This window comes from Lagopus muta, chromosome 15 (assembly GCF_023343835.1).
Source record: "Lagopus muta isolate bLagMut1 chromosome 15, bLagMut1 primary, whole genome shotgun sequence".
Taxonomy (NCBI): Eukaryota; Metazoa; Chordata; class Aves; order Galliformes; family Phasianidae; genus Lagopus; species Lagopus muta.
In genome coordinates, this window is record NC_064447.1 from 7,923,282 (window position 1) to 7,949,556 (window position 26,275).

Genomic DNA, 26,275 nt, shown 5'->3' on the forward strand with positions numbered 1-26,275 from the left:
GAGACAATGGAAGTGCAGATTTAGAAGGATTATTACGCAGATATTTTGGGCATTAGAATACGCGTGCGCCAATGCCACAGTGCTCTGTAAAGCTCGTCAAGAAAACCTGGTCAGCTGCAATTCCATGAGCTGGGGAGCTCAGAGAATATGGTGGAGTCATGCTGTTTAAAAACACAGTGACTACTGCAGCGGAGGAAATGCTTTAATATGTAGATAACACAGACAATAGTTAGGCTTATTTTCAGATACACAAGATAATCTGTTACTATTTAGGGGAACCTTGGGTGCTAAATTTAAGCTGATAAAATATGGGTGCCTAAAAAAGTATAAAAGTATAAACATTTTCCCCTACACAATTACATGTTTAGCAAATTCAATTCATTTTGAACATCTTTAAAAAAGACAAACATTGTGTGTATTGTTGTGGAGGGGCCAGCAGCTTTCAGTGCAGACCACGTCCAAGTGGCAAAATGCATTACAAACCCTTTCAAGCATTAGATGCATGAACAAAACGTTTAGCTCACTGTTTAACCAGCTTAGTAGAAATGTTTTTTTGTTTGTTTGTTTTTTTACAAATTCTGCCAAACTTTTATCAATGTATAGTAAGTCTTTTTTGGTTGTTTTTGTTTTCTTTTTTTTCTTCTTTTTTTTTTTTTTTTAGAAAAAAAGGGTAGGCCTTAGGTGCTTGATAATCAGGCATTCATGTAAAGGATTACCTAGAGTATACGCATAAATCCTGAAGATACTGAGAATTAAAACAAATGTCTTTAGAATTCAAAACAATTTTGTAACTTTTTGAAACTTCCTTCCACTGCTTTCAGCTACATGTGTCAATGTAGCTGGGTTTTATACTGTCAATATCATTAAGTGTTTTGAAGACGTGAAAGATTTTTCTCAAAACATAGTGTACTAAAAAGCTCCAGTCTTGTGTATTAGCCTTCCTCCAGGACACAAATCAATCAAGCTGAACCAGATGTTTTCAAAGTGTTCTTTAACTGCATAGTTGCAACAGTACAGAAAGACTGATTATGGTTATCTTGAATGTCTGTTTTTTCAATATTTCAAGAAGTTTCAATTGCACAAGCTCGTGTTCATGCTCAACGTTGATTTCTATCCCAGTCACAGAGACAGTGATCAAGGACCAGCCAGCCCAATTTCTATAACCTCAGCTCTTGAAAAATCTCCACCATAATCCACTGTTACCAATACTTACAGGAATCTTAGAAGTACAAGCACAGATATGAATACTAACATCTCAAAAGAAACAAAATTTTCTGTTGTTCATCTTAAGTGAATTTCGATTCCCCTTCCAAACATCTGTCTAAGACTGGAGCGTGACCTTTACAGGAGGAGACTGTTTTGTCAGAAGGAACATCAAGAATGACTCAGACGAAGGCCATTTTCTCTGAGTATAGTCTTCCCTTTGGGTATTAACGTACGCTATAAACCCAGTCAATATATACAAACCTTCCTTTAAAGAAAACCTTTGTTGTATAACTTTTTACGTGCTAGTTTCAGTTGATCTCCTAGGCTGTTCTTACCTAATAGAATATGTTGCAGTGCCATAAGGAATGTGCAGTGTGAGACAGTCAGCTGGGGCTGTCACTGATGCTGTCACTGATTCTGAAACAATATAGGCCCAAATATTTGCGTTTGTGGGCTGTAACGTGTGTGTGTGTGTGTGTGTGTAGCACCAATTGCATTGTCTTTTAAATGTTTATAATTATTAGTAGGAAAATTTCTGCTAACTGATCAACATTGGGTCATCCAGCACCAAGCATTAAGTGCTACATGTCTCAGAGGAAAATATGAGTGCGTGGTTATTTCTTTTCAGATGGCCAGTGTTGGATAGCCCATAAGAGAGTACAACCATGCACTACAACCAAAACTTAAAACACACTCCCACACCATCTATTCCCATTAAGTAATCTTACAATGCATTAAGCCAGTTGACACCAGCTTATAGGCAAAAATGGTTGAACCCAGGTCAACAGAAAATTGTCTAAATCAGATTTTTTGTCTTTTGCAGCCAAGACTCTTCAATGTGACAACTCACTGCATCTTGGAATAAACAAGAAAAAACTTCACCCTTCAATACTGCCTTCACATCCTGGATCCTCGTTCTTGCAAAATCTGAAAGAGGCAAACAAAAACTCCGTGAATGAAAATCCATGCAATGTCATTCCTAAAGAATGGAGGACAAAGAACAACATAATGACTACTTCAAATAACCGATATCAATTTTTTAAGAAGCTGGTTCAAGGACCTTCCTGAAACCTGTGCTTTAAGATTAAAAAAAAAAAAAGGAGAGATTAATACATATCATATTTACTGTCAGACATTGTGAAAACACATGTACATCACTACTAGTAACAGAGTCTGATTAATACAGTCAAAGCTTAAGGGTTGGGAGATATAAGAAGTAAACCATTTCAGTCTCACCACTGATCTAAATTTACTTAGTATGGTAAATGAACTCAGATACTTTATTGAAAATTAGGATGTAATCTTAATTTTTTGCCACTGTAGAAAAACGTCCTCAACTCTTGGAAGTTTCAGCTGCAAACTACATCCTCTGAAAACACGAATTAGCAATTCAAAATGTGCAAAATGACACAGTGGGTGAGATGATGCAGACAGCTTTCAAAGACCAAGAATACAAGTTGGCAAGAATCTAATCTTCATTTGAAACAGATGTCCAGACTTGATATTTTGCATGAACTACACATTAACCAATGACATTTCTTCACAGATACTTACTATGCTGTTCAGAAATATAAAGCTCATCAGCTGGACAGACCAGCTATAGGAAAATAAATACTACTTTATGACAGCAATTTTTACATGAATATTGTTTGCTCCTGCAAGTTCTCACAAGTTAGGTAAGCATCCTAGGCCACAGGAAAACTGCTTCTACAGCGACAGGACACTGCAATTCTCACACATTATTTGTCCATTGATATCTTTTGAATGATCCAAGACAAGGAACTGAGAAGCACTGCAGCTTTTGACCTCATGAGCAGGAATATACTTCTCACAAATTGCAGCTGTTACTACAGAACTGAGATTCCCATTACCATGAGTAAAATGATTGTTTTTTTCCTAAAAGCAGCTGGTTTGTTTAATATTCACTTTAAAAGGTGGTATTAAATACAGGGGCTGAAGTCTAACAGAAAAAAAAAAATCTGTCCTTGAAAACTCTGGGAAATGTTATATATAACATCTAGCAACACAAAAGTTATGTATCCCATTTGCATTTGACTATCATTTTTTTCCTTCTCTATTTAGATTCTCTTCAGCAACTCCAGTGAAGGAAGGATCCACATTTTAGGACTGACTCCAGGCAACAACATTTCTCACATTGCTGCTCTAACCTGAGTGGCAAACAGCAGTAACCAGGTCAGCTCTAAGGATGCCTAGCTCCACAGAGGAGCCTTCAAGCAAACACAGAACCAGTCATGACTGAGGTAAAAAAAACCTACTAAGTAGAGCTTCAGAAGTACTGAGCACAAATATTTAACAGTGCTCATCTGAAAGTTAAACTATCTCTAATGATACTTCATTTTTTCTTAATTGTTGTGTGTTTCGTAAGTGCTGGGAATGGCTCTTGATTTCAAACACTGAAAGAAAGCAAAGGCACAGCATTGGGAACAGCATGGCTGTCTTCAATATATAATTTCTTTCTATGATGATTTGAATTTAATCTCATATTATAACAAATATCATGCCAATAACTCAGTAACACATTCTACCCCAAACAATTCACAGCATTTGACAGCTTTGTGCCTGTTGGGTAAAAATTGGCAACCACTTATAACACAGCATGCCAATTCCATGCATGGTTTCAGATGAAAAAGTCTAGGTATTTGGTTTCTTTTAAATATTGTTTGAACGTTGACAATTGAACATACCAGCCTCTATCAGTCATCAGGCCCAATATGTCTTTTTCACAGTGACTACAGTCATAGAACTACAGAATTGTTTGAGTTTTAAAAGACCCTAAAAGATCATTTAGTCCAATTCCCCAGTCAAGTGGGGTCTTGCCTGCTTTGCACAACTTCATGGGACGTTTTTTTAGCACTAGAGTTCAGAAAGACTCCACCACCCCTCCTTCAGAGACGGTTGAATGTTAACTTCAAAATTAAAAAACAAATCATTTTTGTTTTTCTAAATCCACTTCACCACTTGCTCACTGAAATCCCTGCAGTGTCCCACTTTGCGGTTACAAAATTCTGTTTCATTTCAAAGTCAGACAGTATTATTTCATTAGGAAAACAGATGACAATGCAGGATCTTCAATACATTTCCATACAGAAAGATGTTTCTGATGGGCTCTGATACGTTCTGATGCAAACACAGCCTATTTCAGGAGGAATCATTTACTGTGTGTACTGAACAAAACACATTTCACGTTGAATTGTAGGAAAGATACAAATGTGTTCTGCAAGGAAGAGACAGGCCTTGAAGCCAAAAACAAACAAACAAAAAGCTTACTGGAAGCTGCGGAAATATATCAGGAGTTAATTGGATATATGCTTAACACTTAATCTCTTTCCTTTAGTACTTGCAGTCGATTGTAGCTAAGAACAATGTATTGGAACAGAAGCCCCCATGGTGGATAATAGTCTGATGCAGCAATTCTAGCCAATGAGGCCAAAAACACTGCTGAAACAAGCACCTGTGCAGTTAGAAAACATTACTGCATCTATTCATTTTGTGAGTGTTTCCCATCTAAAGTACAACATTTGTTTTTATTCTTTCCTTAAAAAATACTCTGACGTTTATTTAATAGAGATAGAACTACTTTCTGTAACTTCAAGAACACATACAGTAAAATAAAGCTACCCCAGATCTGGCTGTTCAACTTGACACACTTTGTTGAGACAGTAAATCCAACATAAAGTAGAAAATTGCATCAGATCAGAAAATATTTTAACATGCTTTGCTTCATGCTTTTCTGGTAACCCCTACTTTTACTAAAGAGAAAGTGGTTTCTGATCGCAGGCTCTCAAGAGAGAGGTGCTCCATCCACCTCTGTTTAGCAGCTGGGTGAAGGAGGATCTTCTATAGTCACGGCACAGTGATTTTGTCCAAAGAAGGAAAGAAATCTGAATTGAATTTGAATTTCAATTATCAAGAATGATACCAAAATTGGGCTTACTTACTAATTGCTCAAAGGATGACTGACTCTGTTCTGCAATCTGAATTTCCTCCTTTTCTTCTGAAAATAAGATGGTAATGAGATGGTGGCTATCTGGGCAATATAATGCTGAGAGAAGACACCTCAACCATAGCAGAGGCAACTAACATTTGAAAATGGTTGTGGCAGATCTTCTAACTTCTGGGAGCTAGGACTGAGGGGTATATCTAAAGCAGAAAGTTTTCATGCAAGAACATGAGCTAAACATGCAAGAACATGAGCTAAACAGAGACTTGCATCGATAATGCTCCTTGGTCCTTACTCATCAAATCTGATGTGTTCAGAATTTTCCTGCTTTTCATGCTTCTATTCTGTTTTTCCTCCAGGTACTCTCAGGAATGCTGAATAAACTCAGTTTCTAAGGGCCTGAGTGTGACAGCTTCTGAGATAACTAGAATGCAAGACCTATTTCCTCCCACTCAGAATAGATCTGCTGCAGATGTAATAGCATCTTAAGAGACTTTCTGTCTCCTGGGTAGCTTAAGAATCCAGCATTCAATTCCATCAGAGGACCGATTTACTTTTTTTCAACAAAGCTTCAGATTTGATCCATTCCTTGCAGCCATTTTGTAAAAATAGCATCTTTTGCCAAGCCCACCTCAGCAGCAGTCTTGATTCAAAAACATTTAGTTTCAAAATTACCAGATATTTTGGCTATGCTGTACGTCAGTTAAGTTTATACATGTAATGCCAGATCAGGTGTTCACTGAAAATTTAGTCTGCAAGTCTGTATCAGATGCCCCTACACATAAAAAGTAATTAACAGAAAAGATGTCAAAACCAATTTTGGTCCTAGAGCATTGTCCCATACAATCTATATGAAGCACTTTTTCTCTTAGCATACCTTTAAAGGATATCATCATACTACAGCTGATAACAGCCACATTCATGATTTTGTCAAAGAGCCAACATACAGAACAGGTATTCTGCTTCTGCTAACCATGCCACAGCTATAATCACGAACAAATACACCACTAGGACCAGCCAAAGGATAGCACTACTGGGGACAGGAATCGGTGGGGCAGAAAAGCATCTGGGTAAAATCCTACGGCAGCCAGTGCTCACCATGACATTTATATTTAATCTGAGTCATTCATATCGTAATCCGTTTCTTCATCTTCACTCTGAGTGGCATGCAGCATGCAGCAAGTATAGAGAAAGGAAAGGAAAAGAAAAGATTGCAAGTGAGTCAGAGCTGCAACAAGGTACAGTCCACTTAGACTTGAAGCATTGGAGAATGGCACTAATTTACTTTTATTTGGGACCCCCACTCTTCATAAGGAAGCATGACAGCAGGCAATTTCAAGCAGGAACACTACGGATTTCATGCAAATGTCCTCTCCCAAATGTCCAAAATGTCTGCAGACAGAAGTCAACAGCGCCACGCAGTATAATAATGGGGACCTTAAGAGCACAGAAAATTTAAATAACCTGAAGTTGGTACCTTAGCTTCTCTGCAGATGGGGAGGGATAGCACTTGAAAATCAAATTTTGGATGTAGATGGTATCAAGAGGTTTTAGTCATTACAGGTAAATAAACTGAAAGAGCAAAGTGCTTGTGGGAACACAGCCTATCTTACAGTAATGTCAAAGCTACCTGAAACAATCTAAGTCAATGTTCCAAATGGGGTAAAATTCCCCCCCTCAGCCACAGTAGAAGGCTGCAAAAAAAGTCAACTACTGACAAGAACTAAGAAAAGCAGGTGCTTAAATACACCCCCAGACTGGCATCTTGCTACCTGTTACACAGTTTTGTTGGTCATTTTTGTTTTTTACTGCAATTTGACCAGCCATTTCTTCCTTAAAAACGCCTATGGCAAAATCATGCTAAAATTACTACTCAGTGGAAAATATACGCTACAGGACTGATCATTTTTGTACTTATTAACCACTAATGCTTCACAGCACAGCACATTTTCAATTATCTTTCTATACATTACATCAACAAAACAATGTTTTATGCTTTGTACAAGCTAGAGGTTCATCAACATGTAGTGAAGTGAAGTATGGTTTGAGAGGCAGTAAAGTTTGCATAGATCACTCATAGTGAGAATGGTGGAATCACACATTTCAAGATTTTAATTGCTAATATTTCTCTGTTCCAACCTATCTATGCAAGCTGTTTTCCATCAAACATCTCTAAGAAGGAATGAGGTGACACTTGATTACACAGATATCAGAAAATGCTTCTTCTATTTTGAAAGTTCACTCCTGTTAATTAAAATTGAAGTGCCTGTCACATTACTTTTTTTTTTTTTTTTTTTTTTGCTTTCTCTAACCCAATGTGTTGTAAAAGTAATAGTTAGGAAGACTTTCTCATAGTTTCTAAAAGTCAGCCTCAGGGTGTGATCACCTCACTCCATATACATCACTGGATGCCCTCATTTCAATCAGATGAACTTCCTGAGGACCAACTCAGATGCTACTGAACAAACCACAGACTGGAAGTTTAAAGCTGGCTGAGCAGGGAGCTGCTGAGACAACAGCTCCCAAGGTCCGGTCCAAATTTCTCAACAGCACAGTTAGAAACCTCCCAGCCAAAAAGGAATTCCACCCCTCACACCCTGATCAAAATCCACCTATAAGATATATAGCATAAAAATAAATAAAAAGGATTATTCAAGTATTGCCATTTATTGCTAGCAACAGCTCAACTCTTCCAGGACAAAAGGAGTGAATGTTTATATCTTCAAATAAAAATGAGTAATAATTCTCATCCTGGTCAAGTTATGCGCTGTTCTCATCTCTGAAATGATAACCAAGAAGTATTTTAAAAGAGAAGTCTAAGATTTAGCATCTCTCAGAGCTACTAATTGTACAGCAGTTGAACCATGCCCTGAACAAGTTTATCTATTCGGGTTTTGACAGTTCAGTTTGACAGTTTCAGTTTGTATATTTTCCACTATGTGAAGGATGCAATGTAACTCTGGCAACTTCTGAAGTTCCCTGAGTACGTACCACAAATTCTTATGAAGATGTACATCAGGCTCAAGAATTCCACTTTTCATTCCAGGCACATATCCCAGCCTAAACTATTGCCACACTCCTCTTTTCCGACTCTTTAAGTTTTCCTGAAGCATTCTGACAAAAGCAGAACTTGATTATGTTAATCCCTTAGAACTCTCTGGAAATTTTATCTCAACAGAGAAGAAATAGCAGAAATCAATAATTTCACTAAATAAATATAAATAAAGCTTGGAGTACTTTTAAAATGTAATTTACAAAAATGTCTCCATATATGTAACAGCAAAACGAAGTTACACAACACAGAAAGTAGAGAGGTTCAGCCTATTTGGGGCCACAACACCAAAGATCCAGATTGCTTTTCAGCATTATTTCAAGATTTATTTACCTTAAAGATGACTCTTGAAAAAGCAATCAGTGATGTTTCACCATCTCCCATTTGAAAATACCACATGAAAAGCTTTTAAGCCAGCGACAGAAGTACTCAGTTTATCTATCGTCACTTCTCTTACAAAGCAACTGCACCATGATAAGAACATCTAATATGCACAGAATAACATGTGTCCACACAACTCATTGCCTTCTTACTACACAGTTGCCTCTTCACATTTTTCCTTTGTACAAACTCTGAAAGACAACAGATGAAAATGCCTGGATATTGTGCCCACTGCAACCTTTTTATAAAACTGGTTATAGAGAGGAAGGAGAGCTGGAGGGAAACATGCAAATAATAAGCTATCAAGCATCTTCATTTTTTAATGTATTGCAGCGTTTCTCAGAGATGCCATATTAAAATTCCCGTTCTTGATAGTAAGATTTCTTCAGTTGAACTCAAGCAAGAACATTTTTCAACTGAGTTACTGAAAGAATAAGGAATTATTCAAATGCAAAAGAAAATAAAATGCAGATTCTCAACTGTAAACAGTAAACATCTGTCAGTACTCAACAAACAGGACAGGCATCAGGAACAGTACAGATATTCCATTCATAGAAGCTATCTGGTGTAACAGATAGTGCTGACTCTGCCATTTACACTCTCCTGTACAATGAACAGGAATCACTACTTCCTTGAAGGAGGGGAACAAAAAGGCAAGTAAAGAACTGTCGAGAAGAAAGGCATGCCTTGCATTACTTAGCAAAGCCTATGCTGTGCTGACACTACCTCTTTTCTCCAACATACAGTAACTTACCTTTGCTTTTTCACTGGGTTCGCTGGTTGTGCCATAGGGAGTGTTATGCAATTCCTTTGAGACAACACACAGAAATTCAGCCTGATCTTCATTGCCATAGTTATAGGAAGAACCGATACTGACCAGCTGAAAGATGAAAGAAAGAAAAAATCACCTGCATTTCTATGTAAAGCAAATCCCACAGCTTCGCACTCCTCACTCTTCACACTGATGGCTGTGCCTGAAGCATAAGTCTCCATTTCAATGCAAATACATTTTGATGTTGACAAATACACTGACACTCTGATGGTAAGATAAACATAGCTTTTCTTTTTGAACATTTACAGAATTAATGGCGTACAATTATGATTTTATTGTCAAACAAAAGGCTACAGAGTTAGGCCAGAGGAAAAGCAGCCCGTTCCCTGTTCCTGTTATTTAATGGAAACATTCCCATCCTCCAAAGTTAATTTTTACAAATTTGTATGTTGTGTCTTAACGCAGCACAATTTAGCACATAAATGGCTGCATGCAGGAAGCACTTTAGCCAGGAAGGATAACTACCACTTCACTAAGGATAACAGCACTTCTACTAAAACATCTTCTGAGTGGACAGCATTAAAATTTGTCCTTGATTGGAAAACAGCAAGATACAGCATGTTGGGATGCTACGATTAACGTCTGAAATACGTGTGTACTGCTGCAAGGAAGTACATTCTAGGAAGGACTATAGGTGGAAGCAGTGTATAATGAAATGATTTATAAGCTTCTACAAGTCTTGATATTAAACGTTAAATTACAATTTCCTGAGAACGAAGGATATGCTAAACATCAATATTACCTCATATACAACATATTTATCAAATGGCGTAAGTTTCATACACCTTATCTTACCTTACACACAGTACACCTGCCTAATGCTAGAAGCTTTACACAGCCTGCCTTTCCCAGCCAGAATCAATTCTGATGAAGCTGGTTCATTTTTAAAAAAAGATTTATTTCAAAGCCATGACAAGGTATGGTGCTATAATTACTGACACAGATCAAGCACCTAAAAATCAAACTGTTTCAGAAACACTATATCTAAATGCCATTACCAAAACTATATTGCACCTAACTGCCAAACCACCACAGACACGTAATAAGGCTGCCCTATCCCTCAGACTCTATTATATCATTAAATCATCCTGGTAATAGCTCCACAAAAAGGTTTGACTTGTTTTTCTTAAATGAACAACACTTGAAAAACTGTGGTTATTTGTCTAAAAACAAATGTATCTCCATCAGTCTGGCAGAGCACCAGAGAGTAAGACTTTTTAGGGTAGGGAAGATGAAACCAAGGTGAAACCTTGGTCCAGAATCTGTGCTTAAGACATGACTCCCCTAACAAAAGTGAAAGACAGACCACGGTTAAAAGCAGCTTCCATCTGAGGAGAAATTTTAAGGAGAGAGAGGAGATAGATATTCGGATGTTCCAGTGCTCTGGTAAGACAGCCAAGCAGGAGCATCCACAGATTGACAAAGCCAGAGTCCATAAAAGCATCAGACTGCATCTCTGCAGAATGAAACAACTGGCCAGGCCTAGGCAATAATAGAGTTTTTGGACCCTGATGGTATTACAGCATGCCTAATATCAGGTGTACATCCCTCTCTACCAGGCTTGGTTTCTACTCCTTCTGTGTTGCGCTAAGAGCTACAGCAAGGCTGTCTTCAAGGCCTCTCTTTTAAAGGAGGGGAAAGGAAGGAGAACTGAAAGCCATTCTCCTTCCCATTTGAAGCAGAACTGCAGGCAAGTTGAACTGCCACATAATCAGAGTGTGCACAAGACTCAGAAACACGTTGGTATTTGACAGCCTCACAGCAGTCTGGCCATCAGCGTTGTAAAAGATTTGAACGGTACAGAACTGGCAGTCAAAATTCAATACTCTCAAACTAAACTTACTTTACCTACACTGTTTGGGTGTTATCAGCAGAAGTCCTTCCTCTCCTTCTGTCCCCTGACTCCTATGATTACTTCTGACAATACACATGTGGTCAGTAATGAACACAGGCTGATCAAAAAATAGTGTGATCAAGACACTTTTTCACAAAAGCATTTAATGAAGTTAGAAACTCTAAGCCTCTTTAGTAGCACCAATACACCCTCATTAGAATCCAAGGGCACCATTTACCTGGAGAGGTTAAGTCACACTTTTCTGTCTGCACCAGATTATATTTTTGCAAGATAGAATCATAAAATCCCTAAAGTTGCCTTGTTGCCCCAAGTGGACTAAGCAAGTACACTGAAAAGCTGGAAAGATAACTCGGACCTTCTTCATAAATACAATTTGTTGATCCTTGCTCTTATCAGCAAAAAAAATCACGTACAGATCTTTAGGAAAAAAAAAAAGCTGTTGAGTTGGCTCTAAGCCTGCTGAAGTGGTACAGAGTTTGGTCTATGCATTATGTATCAATTAAGAACTATATAATACAAATAAGACAACTACCTCAGTTATTCATGAATCTTAAACAGTACGTTCAACTCACTTGCAGATCAGAACACATTCAAAAAGCTGGGTAGATGTTTAAATAAAGCCATAAACAATTAACTTGTTATGAAGAGAAATGAATAATATTTAAATATATGATTTCATCAGCATGTAGTCAATTTTTCTTTAAGCAAAATGGCAAGAACTTGATATTAGATAAGCTATGACAACAGCTGAAATGATCCTATCAGAAGAAAAAATTACTACTTTACTCATTGACACACAACAGTAATAAACGATCTCTCTGACAGACACGATAAAAGATGCAAACATCACCCAAATCCTCAATCCTGATTCAACTAGGCTGACAGTTCCTCAGTTGATAGCTACTTAAATTCCCACTAATGCTTCATAATTCAAATTAGATGACCTTTTACACATCAGTGTCTTTAGGAGATGTGGCAGACTGACTGCTCATTAGCTGGTTGGACAATATTGAAGCTGTTCACTGCAATAGGTATAGATGATATTTTGCCATTATTAAATAGCCAGTGCATTTCAAGACAAAGTTTGTTTTGCAGTATTAAAGACAAGTGCTTCAAAACTCCAGCGTGCTGTACTCCTACAAGCAGTTCTTTATGTCTTCAACTAATCCTTGTTTTTTTTTCTTTGAGCTCTCCACGACATGAACGTATGAATAATGTCATGGTGCTATACTCTACACATCTCTAGCATCCTATTTCCTACTCATTTCTGGAAAGCCTGCAAACCTAGTGCATTAATTCCACATTCCAAAAGTTACCTGTGCAACTCTAAGAAATAGATATTGCTCAGTACCTTAAAAGTAGATTCCTGAATATACCCAGGCAGCAGTCCAGGTTTGAAATCAAGAATTGCAAGGCCAAGTGACCATGTAATAGGCAAGATTCTGCTCATAACTCACTTCACTGTCATACTATTTTATGATGTTATACTAGACTATAGTTTTAGACTGACTAACATATATATTATATATCAAGGAACAGAAAAAGTACTCCAAGTGTTTCACTGATGAAAAATTCTGCAGAACACCAGGTCCTCAGATCAGTTCACATAAGACTCTGAAACAAAGTGCAGCTATGTAGAGAGCTGGGATCGGCCTCCTGTGCTACTGGCTAGCAAAACAAATCCCTCCCAAACTCTGGAACACTGGGAAGTAGCACAGAGATTAAAAAAGCAGTGACTCGAGAATAAGGGGAGCGGGAAGGATGAGACAGCCCAGAAAGTACATGAGACACTGCCACTATTCATTAGCTTCTCAAAAAGCTTTCCCTAGGGGAAAAAAAAGGAAGAAAAAAAAGAAAAAAAAAACACCAAAGAGATCCCAAGATATTCCTTCTTCCCAACACAAGCTTTAAAACAAACTGCTGGTTATGTTTGTCTCTCCATGTTAATTATTTCTGAATAAACATGTTATTTATTGTTCCAGTTTGAATATATTTTATCCACCTAATAACCAGTCACATTTGGAGTTACCACAAATAGAGGACTTGGAACTCAAAAGGTAACTCATTATTATGCAGATGAAATATAGCTGGCTTGGAAGAATGATTAACACAGAAAAGTATGTCCCTGTCTGAAATCAGCAAATTCAAAGCTGTTATTTACAAGGCTCCCAATATTCGAATTGCATGACTTTTACCTAACAAGTACAGGTCAAAAGCAGTTAACTTTGGAGGAAGATTTGAGGGAAAAAAATTACCTATTGAGAAGATAAGAATTCTTAAGAAAAACCTTCATTTAACTCAAGTCTGAATAAACATTTCTTTGTTTAAAACAAAACAAACAAACAAAAAAAAAAACACCAAAAAACAAACAAACAAAAAAACCCAATATGAACATTGATAAAGTGCAATGAAAGACTGTGAATATAAATAAAAGCCAGTCACAAACACATACAAACTGCTATGTGTTGTACACCCAGGAATAAAGTGGAATTATTTGAAAGCAGCAGAAACGCGAGGAGGCCAAGCATATCAGTGTGAGGGCAAAAGGAACAGCGTGACACACCTCACTGCAGCATTTCTGGAAGCATCTCTCTTCCCCTTTCACTTCCCGTGACACTATCAGCAGATACTCTGACTGCTGGGCCCGGCCACAGCCATACTGGGAACCTATACTGACAAGCTGAAATAACCAATCAGAGCAAAACACAAAAAGAAACCTTTGTAAAGCTGCAGCACATACCATTATCCAAATCATACAAATAACAGATGAACTCAAATGTGTAGGCAATATTTACTTGTTCCTAGAACAGGCCACAATTTTAGTTTTAACTTACTAAAAAGTAATGGAAGCGGTCGCAAAACCATCTGTAATTTCATGGGAATTTAAGAGAGTTACTGATCAAAAACCAGAAAACTCCTCGTATCATTGTGGTGTAACCAACTGTACCAAAAAAACAAAGCAAAGTTTGGTGTACTACGAAAATGAGAGCATTATTTTCCTGCCATTCATTCCAAATGCAGAAAGTAACATGGATGTCATACTGGAAGGTGCTATGTAAAGTGATATCCAGCCTGGGAATGAAAGGGCTTCATCTCGTTAGGAGCTGTTAAACGAAATACAGCTAAGGAAACATATAAAGTCAACTAGAGAGGGGAAAAAAAAGAGCTGAGCATTTCAAATGGCTTCAGAAGAGTTGATTTACAGAACACCAAAGCAAAGAACTGTTGTGTAAAAAACTGTCTTGTTCTCATTAAAGTCAATACTGTGAACTGCCCTTGCAGCTTTCAAATGTCTGAAAATTCACAGGTTTGTAACAACCTCAGCAGAATTTCACAGTTCATTGCAACAAATATTTTATCTTAATACATGGCAATTCCTAACCCATTTAATTCAAAGCGAAGAAAAGGGCACTTGAGAAAGATGATAGCTCTCAATTGAGGTGAGGAACTAGCCACTAACTGCCCATTCACAGTAAGCAGATCACAACTGATGAGAACATTCCTGACCATTAATCTATTTTTATCCTCTTCTGCTCTGTCAATACGTTTGAAGGCAGCAGATAAACGCTGTCTTTTTCATACAGTGAACCTATTGAGGATGGTGTTATGGTGACAGACTCGGGGTACATTAAATATTAAAATGTACATGACTGACATGCTGCTGCTGCCTAGAGCCTTTGTAAGCAGCAGTTCTGTACGGCCCAAAGTCTCTCATTATGCAGTAATGCCAAAGTGTTCGTTTTCCGATTGCCTGAAGATGTAATGATGGAAGCTAAAAATAATCTACAGACTAACACATTAAAAACCACTGAAGTGGGGCAGCACAATTATTAGGGGTTGTTTTTGGAATTCAGCTGATATGTAATTGCAGATTTCTAGCACTGCTCATTTATGTTCTTTGGAAAAGTGCATCGGTGCATCCTCATAAGTGCACCAAAAGTTTAACACTTTCCACTCCTATTTAGTTATCACATCCAATTGTATTTTAAGAGGATTTTTTTAAACGTTTATCAATCTCAACCACTAAAACACATTACATTGCCTGCAGAACACAAGGACTCTCAACCCTCAGGCATTTTTCTTTTGAAAAAGCTGATGATCTCTATTCCACCAATGATACCTATGGAGTGTTGCAGGTGCCATCCCAAAGAGTGTTTCTGAAGGAAGCTGAGCAATGGATATTTATTTAGAAAAAAAAATACAGAAATGTTACAGTGTGTTCAAATCTTCATAATATAACTGCTTGGACTATACAAAGCATTGCAATTATGTTCTAAGTGAAAGATGCCCACTAAAAGCAGGTCTGCAATAGAACCAAAGGAGAGAATGGCATGGTCTGAAGTAAGGAGAAACTGAATAGCAAGGGAACTACAGCTGCTGTGGCTGTTTGCCTCAAGCTACGTGCCTGAGAGAGAGCAATGTGGGGGGAAGCAAAGTAGGAAGAAAGCTGGATGAAACAAGGATGTAACGTTCAAGAAAACCACTAGAAATTTCTCAAAATGCAAATTCTAGAAGAAATTACAATAGCTCTTTCTGCAGCTGCACTGCCAAAACAATAACATTTCAAAATACAATATTCCCAAAGAACGTAGGATTTTAAGACAGCTAAAAGATACAGCAGCAATTAATCTGTTATAAGAATATCTATTTTTTTAGTGAAAGACAGTTTCCTGTGACAAAGAATAATGTCTAAAAAACATTATCGATGCACTGGACAAAAACTATGGATTTAGTAAGAGCTTTTTTCACTGATTTAATACTGAGTTTCTGGCATGCCAAACGGATCTTCCAATACTTGAGCTGGAGAACTGAAGAAGAAGCTTTCTCTGTGCTGATTTGGTTTATTTGATAATGGCTTTGTCTGTGACATAAGAGACTTGCACATTTTATAGAATACAAACAAAACATTCTTTTTATAGGTTTGTGCACTGCAGTCTTAAAATGATCTTTTGTTATGTTATTCAGGGGAGACTGCATGGGATAAAAAGTTTGTTTATTCCAATCTCTCCTACAGTTGGCACCAGACATTGAAAAACATGGTGACTGAGCACCTGTGCATTACACCAGAGTCACTGTTCCAGCACAGCCTAGATATTCTGGTAGTTTAGGAATGTGAACACTGAAGAGACCATCTGCTCAGTGTATTCACAGATATTATGAAAAGTAACAGAAAAATCTTTTCATTTTACATTGTATTCTTCAGTGTACACACAATATTACCTTTATGCAAAGCAAAGGAAGAAAACAAGTAGCTCCCACCTATCCAGCCTCACAGCTGCAGAGATTTGAGTTGTTTATCAGCCCTTTATCTGAAGAACCACTGTTTGGATCTGACACACATTTATCCCCCGCACCCATCTCTTCTACCAAGAACTCTTTATATCTGATCTACCATTTCTAGAAACTTTTTAATTCTTTTTTCGCTTTATTCACCATCCAAACGTTGCTGTGCAGACCCCAAAGAGTTACATTTCAAACATGATGTACATGTTTTTATTGAAAGTCAGATCCACTTCACCATTGGAGAGCATTTCTGTTCTCTGACAAATAAGAATACAAACACAAAACTTCAATTTAACTGGGCATCTTTTTATCAATCCAATTCCTGATAACGAGTGCACTTAAAAAGATGCATATAACTGACTTTCTACTTCTCTGACACATAACTACATTTTCAGAAGACTCTGTAATTACATCCTATATATTTTTGTTACCTGTTCAAATTTCCAACCATCAGACATTGTGGAGACCATTTGAGTGAGTTCCTCTTCCTGGCACTGCAGCACCCTGTACACGTGTTTGACTGGCACCTTTAGAAAGAAACATAAGATGCTCAATACAGCATGGAATTCACTGTCTTTGTGAATTTTCTCCCTTATTCTTTATATTTAGAAAGCAACAGTTTTGAGTTTCGTTGAACTCTCATCTGTTCAGGATCACCTTGTAGCACATTTGGTGCTTCATGAATGCCTCAGGGACGGACAGTGCTCCATACCAGTTGTAACAGACCATAAATAGTTGAGCTTCCTCCACTGTTCCATGCGTAGCAAATTTAAATATCATTTAAAATCAAGGCTGATATTCTGCTTATAAGGAATGTCTTATGTCTCATGGTCAAAAACATTTCTACTTCCCTGGCAAACTTTACCCTACAGAACAATGAATAACTGGGACCACATCAGGTGAAACCATGTGGGAAATACTGGGAGATAAACTCAGGTATCCCATGGCCCAGCTTCAATAGAAGTTGGGCAATAATAAGTTTGTAATGTCTCCATGAAGACATCACTAAGGAAGGACAGAAAAGATCTGAAAGAACAGTCAGAAACTTGAATATTTTCTTTACCCAATCATTTCAATGTCATATTCACTTTTATGAAGAAACTGATTTGGCAAGATCTTTACGAGTACAGAACACCACAAACACAGAAGATAACTTTACTACAAAAGATTAAGTTGAGAGCTAAATAACATCTGTACGTATGCTGCATAAGCATGCAGCTACAGCATAGTTAGACCATCTCACCATAGTCGAAGTATGTAAATATATATGAAAAAATTGAGTTTTTTTCTGAAATAAGTATTTCCAAACATATTTTGATAATGAAATTCTACCACTACCAGACATTTTTTGAACAACTGGATTTTTATTTTTTTAACAAATATCAAAAATTTCTTTAACAAAAATCAGAACCCTTTGGCTGTTGTAAATATACTGGTAGCTACTGAAGACTTAGAATATTATTCTTTGGGTACTGATGGCTCCAGTTTGGCCAATGAGGGGGACAGGCACCCAGTATCTTACTGGGAAAATGAACAGTTAAGGGGAAAAAAAAGAAACAGAACCACCCCATACTTGATACAGAACAAACAATGAAAAGCACACTGAAAAATGGCCTCACCTGTGAGATTTTGCTGTCTCTTTCTCTTATTTTGTCCTTTACCAGTTTTATTAGTGATGTGATATTGTAGAATTCAGCCTCTTCCAGTACACCTAGAATGAGAACATTTTTTTAAAAGACTGTGCAACCAAGTGCTCTAGGTCAGAACCACCAACCAGCTCCTAACATCATCTTCTACACAGCTATGCAAAACAATTCAGTTTGCCCTAGGATTGGTAAAAGAAGCAACTCTGACTTCCTTCGGGAGAATTCAGTTCTCAAAGTTGAGCTCATTCTGAAAAATTGTCCTAAAAACAAACTGAAGAAAACCAATGCCATTTCACATACAGAAACAAGAAGAGTACAAATCCATTCTACAGGAGTTTCAAGGGCCACTATAGCTCAGGTCCTGCCTTGTGCTGGAATAGCAGAGAAAAATACAAATACTGCTGTAGAAAAGCTCTATAACTACCAGTGTGCAAAAAACTGCTCTACCTGCCACTTGAGATCTTAGCCCTCAAACACCTTAAAGATTTTACTGTAGCAGCATATTACCAACTGCAACCACTCACATGTTAAAGTCTTATCTGTTCCCCACAAACTGTGTTTAACAATGCAGATTCAAGCTATAATTCAAATTACTTGAATTATAATAATATAATATGGTTAGATCCCATTTTTCTTCAATCAATTTCTTGAATACCTTATCAACACAGCTTTAGCACTAAAACAGTAATTCTCCCCTAGGGTAAAAGTGATATGAAGGCCAGGAAGGGACAAGCTGGGGGCAGAAACTACTTTTCGCCATGTCCCATCCATCTGAACATCCCCAGACTTCACATGTACTTTGCTTTATATCTTCTAACACTCGTTTGACAGGAGGTATTCATTTGCTTGAAGAAGACTAAAAACTATTTCACAGAGTCATACAGGAAAGATACACGATTATACGATAAGAGGCATCTCCCTTCTTAGCTGTGCTTCTGAGGCTGAGAGTTGTGACACCAGGAATCACTCAAAATGCTCCAACAACAGCATACTGTAACTGTACAATACCAATCAGCTTTGCAACAGATTGAAATGCTGCACTAACATTCAAAATCTGCTTCTAAGTTATTTTTGTTGACTTTCAAAGCAGTAAAAATAACGACAAAGTGACAAGAGATCAAGAGATTTAGTAACATCCTACCTTCCTCAGCTAGGTCCTTGTTAATAACCAGCTTCCCATGTCTGAGATAGTTCAGCACTGGCCCAAAGTAGGTGGGGTCTCTGTCTATTAAATAGGCACCTGTTTCATCCTATATTGGAAACAAAGAAAGAAAGAAACAAGACAGCTAAAAAGCACAATGATTTGAATGCCCAAGCAGGAATTGCAAGCTAATACTCAGCTTGGTGTCTGAACAGCAAGCAGGTACTCAGGCACAGCCACACCACTTCAAGCCAGGTTTGTTTTAGACATTAAATGAAATTCAGCAATGTAGTTGTAATTATATCTGATCAGTTATTCAACTCAATTTGTGTAACAGACAACTTCTCTTGGCTGACCAATCGCCCCCACACCTTGTTACCAATTACAAAAACATCAGAGCATTGGTGCCGTGGGTGAACACTGAAAACTAAGGTTAAAAACAACACAGGAAGTAGTGTTTTGGTTGGAATCCTGAAGCCTCAGAACAAAGGCTACATTACAGTGAGGTTCAAATACCAGCTATCATTTTTCATCACCATTTTGATCTAAAATCTTTTTTTTCTGCCTTAGCTCAGAGGTACAAATACTCACAGGGTACTGAGAACTGCCATGTACCAAGTAAGTGTTGTATGTGCATCTTCTAAAAAACAAAAGAAAAGGTATGCTGAAAATGCAGCTCCTGCCTCCCTCATGCAGACAAAGGCATACAGCAACCTCCAACTGATGCTCAGCTTAGTGAATTGAACACTGGATTTTGTAGAGCATTCAGGAACGTTTCCTGCACAGTTGATACCCTTGACAAAGAATCAAAGGAATAAAACTTGTATTTCCTTTATAATTCAGTCTGTGTGAACAGTTGTGAGCAATGCAGTATTGATATACATCAATGGCCAGATGTCTAAACTGAAGGAGCTTGATAACAGGATTGCTTAGCGGATATGCCGCCCCTTTCTGTCAACAGATCACTACAAATATTAGTCCTTTAGTACCTAATTTTTTCCTTCAATACATATATCTGATAAATGTTGATAAATATCTAAAGGGAGGTGGAAGGTAAAAGGATGAGTTCAGGCTCTTCTTGGTGGTGCACAGTGACAGTACAAGAAGCAATGCCCTAAAATGTGAACACAGGAAGTTCCATACTAACATGCAGAAGAAGTTCTTTACGGTAAGGATGATGGAGCACTGGAACAGGCTGCCCAGAGGGGCTGGCAGTCTCCTTCTATGGAGATACCTGTGACCCAGCTGGATGCCTACCTGTGCAACCTGCTGTAGGGGACCTGCCTTAGCACGGCAGGATGACTTCCTAAGGTCCCTTCCAATCCCTGCAATTCGGTGATCTCCTACAAATATGCATTGTAGAGTTGAGATTGCACCCCTAAAAACTTTGTACAATTTGTTATTATTGGTATTTTAGTAGATTGCAAGAAATATCACAAATTATCAGCACCAACAGTCACAGCTAAATTTGAATCATTTTCTTCCAAAACTATATTTGTGCCACCTGAAAAAATCCTACCAACCCAAATCCTTGCATTTGGAAATTCATGCTGATACATAAAGGTTTGATGATTACACTGCAATACCTAAAACCTCTCTCTACTTAACATTTCTTAAAAGTCCTTTAATTGTCTCACTGGAAATGCATGTGGATTTATTTTCAGGCACACAGATTTCTTTTCTGCAAGGATGTACTTGTCTCATCAGGGTCAGCAGAAAGCTAGACCACAGCCTGAGTTAAAATATAGATATTACAAACTAATTCCCCACTCCCCACAAGAAAGCACCGTTACTTGAGAGGAACTAAGTGAGGGTATGGTATAATTTAAATAAAATGATCTCTAACCCATTTAACATTGTTCCCAAGAATTGCATGAACACACAAATTGAATCGTTAGCAATCCGTGCCCGGCTCAGTACCTCCACTGAGGTCAAAACAAGGCCGATGACTTCTCAAATATTTTCCTGAACGGACACTGTCAGAAACCACAGGATCAAACTCTTGGCTCAACACTTTGAGCTCCAATGTGTTTATCTAAAACACTGACATCATTTACGTACACCGAGCGAGCGGAATTTCTGCTAACAGCAGGAATATGCACAGAAACGCAATTACGTTTGGCACTGAGGCAGGATGCAGAAACAGCTGCCTCCCTCACCCTCCTGTTGTATTTAGACCTTCATCTGGATGCCCTGCACATACCTCTTCTCCAACTACGTGACCTAAAACACTGAAAAACAGCTGACTGCCAGTACCAACCCAAACTCCATTAATATCACAACACGCTCACCGAACTGACTAACCAGAAATACACTGGCAAAATAAAGTTCATCTTAACTATAACTTAGAATAATGACTATAATTAAGATGCTTTTCTTGCGCTGATTACTTAGTGCTGACAGCTAAGGATGTGCTGCCAAGAAGATTTTGATTAATATAAAACATCCAGTGCTTCCTTCCTTCCTTAACTGTCTATCTCAGTACTATTATACTTTGAGAAAGGTTTTAAAAATCAAGCATGAATACAGTTGCCAAAATCTTTTTAGGAAAGGTTGACAATCTTCTCGCTTAGGGAGAAGTTTAATGAATGATGAAACAGTTCATAAAAGATAAACTGGTATACTGGGAAGATGCTGAAATCAGGAAATGCCAAGCTGTAAAACAATGCAAACATGAAGGAAGTTAAACAAGGATGAGAAGGTAAGTGAGACTGCTTGTCCATTTTTTCACATTCACCAATGAACCACAATTTAAACACTTCTGAAAACAAATCCTACTGCAAACACTGGACATGACCACTACCACCCATTCATTTGCTGAGATGAATCTCAAATAGTCTTAAATACAATGACACTTATCATACCTGGAGACATAAAGTGAGAGGAACAAAATATTCTTTCACCATATTCTTTCTTTCAACATCAGTTTTGCCATAGGGAACACCAAGATCAATCTTCCTTCTGCTGCAACCAGAAGCACACCCAGCAGCAGCCCACAGGCTGCCAAGCCTCGCTCAGCCTTAGAACCTGCAGGCGGTTGGAAGGCAAACACACTGCCTTTCCCAAAGCCTTTTCAGTAAAAATGAAGGAGGTGTTATGATGCATGTAGTTAAATAAAAATGTTGGTGTGCAAGCCATGATAGAGGCAATCAGTCTCTAGGTACGCAGCTGGCACAGATGAAGTACAATCTATGGACTATTTCAGTTTTCCACTCTCATTTCTAGTAAACTGGTAGAGTCAACATGTAATCTCTCACTGTAGCAACATGGCTGATGTATGCCTTATGAGTTTAGGCAGAAGCACCTTGACTACTCATTTGTGAGTCTGCTTAAAGATCCATTCTCATCAGGGACGAGCATTTCTTACGGTCTCATCCTCTAAAGTTACTGAAGTCCCAGACAAATTCCCCATACAGCAGACGCACTGCTAAAGCTGCATTTCTCACAGCTCCTTTACAGAGGGCTCTCAGTTTTGATTACTGCCTTGCCGGCTCATCACTTAGGCTTCTCCCAGCCCCACCTCTCCCTGTGTTCCCATCTGGAGGCAGAGACAAGTCTGTCCAGGATGGGTGGAACAGCCATCAGCCTACAGACAAGCCCACATTCACATTCTCCTACACTGATGTTTCTGAAGTTCAAAATGAGGGGTTTAAAGCCTCTGTGATCTTCCTGAAGAAAACACAACAGGATCAAACCCAGGGAATGCTGGGTCAAAGATCAGTTCCAGCGCTCCAAAGGTTAAGAGGACATTATTAGCTACACCATGAAGGAACTGCTGTTTTACAAGTGCAAAATTGCCCTGCATAGCTGTAGTTGTTCACAATCTTTAGCATATGAGTAAGAAAAATTATCATCTCACTATCAGACTACAACTGGGGACTATAAAAAGTAAAACCATGAGGAAAAAACACACCCATGGCAATTTGATTTCAATTGCTACAGATGTGGCAAAGGAGAAGAACCAGAGCCCAGGACAGTAACACAGATAACAACAAGGATTCTCTTGAAATATCTGTGCTCATTAGTTAAAAACATTTGACATCACACACCTAAATCAGAGAGAAAATCTGTAGGTCTGCTCTTGCATCAGGACAGTATGCCCACAAACAGGTGAGATGTCTGCAATATCTGTACTCATTCAAGGGGAAAAGTAAGGGAACTGCTCGAGGTATGGTTGTTGCTGAGAGGGCAAAGAATCTAAAGGCAGGTCCTGAACCAAACCCTTGGAAGACAGGCACTACTTGGTTAAGTAACCTTAGGGACTCCAAAGACTTCTGCACTCATCCGTCATTGTGGATTTTGCAGAAAACAGATTCTGAATGGATGAAGTGAAAATCAATGACTACAGTGCAGATGTTCAAGACAACGGAGCACAAAACTGACAAATGCACTGAAAAGATTGCAGTGAATGCTTAATCATTAAATACGTAGCTTTATGTACATCCAACTGAAGACAACTGGGTTCAAAAGCCCAGAAATGCAACTCTGAATAAGACAACTTTCTCTAAATACAAATTTACCCAAACTACTTTCCCTACACCTACATCCTGCACAATAATTTATTAAAGATGACTGTATCTGCCACAATTTCAACTAAACAAACCCACTAAGATTTAGTCTTAAATACAAGATGCACTGAACAAGCTCTGCATGAAACAGGCTTAAGTTACGTTGGTATGGAAAGTGCACCTTAATGCCATGTTCTCGTCTTACACTTCAGTTCCACTGCAGGTCTGTCCCCATTTCACACCAAACAGCTGAAGGATTCATGTCTCATTGCCAGACCTGGAATATGCAAGCACTGTACAGACAGAAGGTTTAGATGATCATCTCCAAAAGCCTATTGAGATATCAGTGCTTTGGTGATAATGCTTGTGGAAGATGACTGATGGCACCAATTGATGAAATGAAGGAAGCCAAATGCCTTAAATGGAACTAAAGCAATCGATCTACAAATGCACCTATCATCTTTCTGAAGACATCAAGAGAATCCAAACAACCTTTCTTCTTCTTTCTTCTTCTTCTTTTTTTTTTTTTTTTTTTTTTTTTTTTTTTTTTGCAGTGGATCAACTGGAAAAGGTTACTGTAATTAAGGCACCTTAATTATTAAGTACACCTTATTTTTTATTTAAGAAACCTCAGAAGACAGCTTCCCCATCTCCCAAGTGAAAGCAGCATCTGAGCCATCAGCAAGTCACCCACAGCTCCTCATTTACTCAGGTCAGTTTAAGCCAAACCTCCCAAAACTAAACAAAGAAAACACAAAACCACTCCTCACAATACCACACTGGAAGGTATTTTCCTATGTCTAGCTCAGGAATGCTATTCAGAGTCTGCTCTGCGTTTTCTCAAGCTTTTAAACATCCTCTGTTAGGTGTGACAAAATGAGGAGACCCACTACCAGAATAGAAGTTTTTATATCAAATAACTCTTTATTTTTAATCAGTTAGTTGTGTATGTGAGCGCTATAAGCTGTCCCCTTTTTCTCCACGAATACCCAGTCCTGGGAGTCAGTTTTTGCCATGATGCTCCCACATCTTGTCCAGCACTTCACATGAATGCTTTACACCCAAATACAGCACAGTCAGCAGTACTCTCCCTACTAAACTTGAGTCCAAAGGAGCACACAGATGCTCACTATCACCCCATTCCCAGCCTGTTCTGCCCAAGGAACGCTTTATTTGACGAATTTCCAAAACTCAGAACACTACGCCTGGATAAGAAAGGTTATTTTTCCTCACTTACTGAATGCCAGGTTCACAGAGTTTTCCTTTATACTAAAAGAGAGGTGGTTCAGGTTAGATGTGAGGAAGAAATCCTTCACCCAGAGCTGTGGGTGCCAGAGGATCCCAGAGGAGCCCGAGGCCACGGAGGAGCCGTGGGCAGCCCGTGGCAGGGCAGCCGTCACAGGGCAGGGCTGGGGCTGTGAGGTCCCCTCCAACCTAAGCTCTTTTACAAACAAACGGAACAATTTGAGGGGGAAAAAAAAAAAAAAAAGAAAAAAAAAGAAAAAAGCGATTTCGATCCGACTCTTGAAATCGTACTGGAGAACGATGACAGTGCAGAAACAGAACGACATCGCTCTGCAGGCAGACGCTCCATGGAAGCGCTACAGCTAAACCCGCTCAGCGTCGACACGTAAATGAACGTACGATCAACCGCTCCCCGTGCGACGTTCGTAAGGCAGCCGCGCCACTCGAGAACCCGCGGAGCTCACGAGCCATCGGCCCCGCCGCCCCGAGACTCAAAGTTCCTCGAAGCGCGCGGACCGGCCGCCCGCCGCCCTTTAGAGCTGCCCCCCACCCGCCGCCGTTCCCGCAGCGCTCCCCGGCACGGCGCTGGGCCGCGGCGGCCCCGACCGCCACGCGGAGCCCGGAGCGCCCGCGCTGCCGCTCCCTCACCTTGTCCGAGTCCAGGTCGGGGTCGGCCTGGCAGAGACGGAAGAGGAAGGACTTGGGGTCCCTACAGAGCGTCTGCCGGGTGGTCAGGAAGCAGGTGCCCCCCACGTTCAGCCGCACCCACTTGCCGGGCACGGCGCCGGGGGGCGGCGCCGAGCTGCATCGGCGGCAGGGCCCGCCCGGGCCGAGGCCGCCGATCGGGGCGACCGGGAAATCGCAGTGGTTCTCCGCCGCCATCCTCACCGCCGGAAGAGTCCGCCCCGCCTACGGCTCGGCGGGCGCGCCTCCCCCGGAAGCGTCCACCTCGGCACGCTCCGCTTACCGCCCGGCCGCGAGGCGAGGCCCGCGCGCTCCCGCCCGCCGGCACGCGGCTCTTCCCCCCCACTCCTCCGCCCCACCGCGCCGTTCCGCACCGCCCGGCTCTTGGATCGCGGCGCCCCCCCCCCACCCAGCGCCGCCGCCGGAGCGCCGCGCAGCCCCCGCCCCTTCCCGTGACGCGGCGCTGCGGAAGGAGCAGGCG

At 39.6% G+C, this 26,275-nt stretch overlaps 1 protein-coding gene across 2 annotated transcripts; it reads right to left on the reverse strand.

Moving 5' to 3' along the window:
* Nucleotides 1-184: 184 nt before the first annotated feature.
* Nucleotides 185-26,129, reverse strand: KCTD5 (potassium channel tetramerization domain containing 5). Of its 2 annotated transcripts, XM_048962225.1 has the most exons (7): nucleotides 25,759-26,129; nucleotides 19,358-19,466; nucleotides 18,190-18,281; nucleotides 17,002-17,097; nucleotides 13,851-13,967; nucleotides 9,355-9,480; nucleotides 185-2,133 (listed from the first exon to the last, which is right to left on the reverse strand). In XM_048962225.1, the coding sequence occupies exons 1-7, from the start codon at nucleotides 25,990-25,992 to the stop codon at nucleotides 2,104-2,106; spliced, it is 804 nt and encodes a 267-aa protein (XP_048818182.1). In that variant the 5' UTR covers nucleotides 25,993-26,129; the 3' UTR covers nucleotides 185-2,103. The 2 variants fall into 2 exon arrangements, with proteins under 2 accessions (XP_048818182.1, XP_048818183.1); XM_048962226.1 differs by lacking the exon at nucleotides 13,851-13,967 and having other exon boundaries at nucleotides 25,759-26,111.
* Between the last annotated feature and the right edge of the window lie 146 nt (nucleotides 26,130-26,275).

Coding starts and splice junctions, on each gene's coding strand:
- KCTD5 (XM_048962225.1), bottom strand. CDS start 25,992: ATGGCGGCGGAGAACCACTGCGATTTCCCGGTCGCCCCGATCGGCGGC. Junction 19,467..25,758: donor CCGACCTGGACTCGGACAAG/GTGAGGGAGCGG, acceptor TTTCCAATATAG/GATGAAACAGGTGCCTATTT. Junction 9,481..13,850: donor TCCAGAAATGCTGCAGTGAG/GTGTGTCACGCT, acceptor TTCATCTTTCAG/CTGGTCAGTATCGGTTCTTC.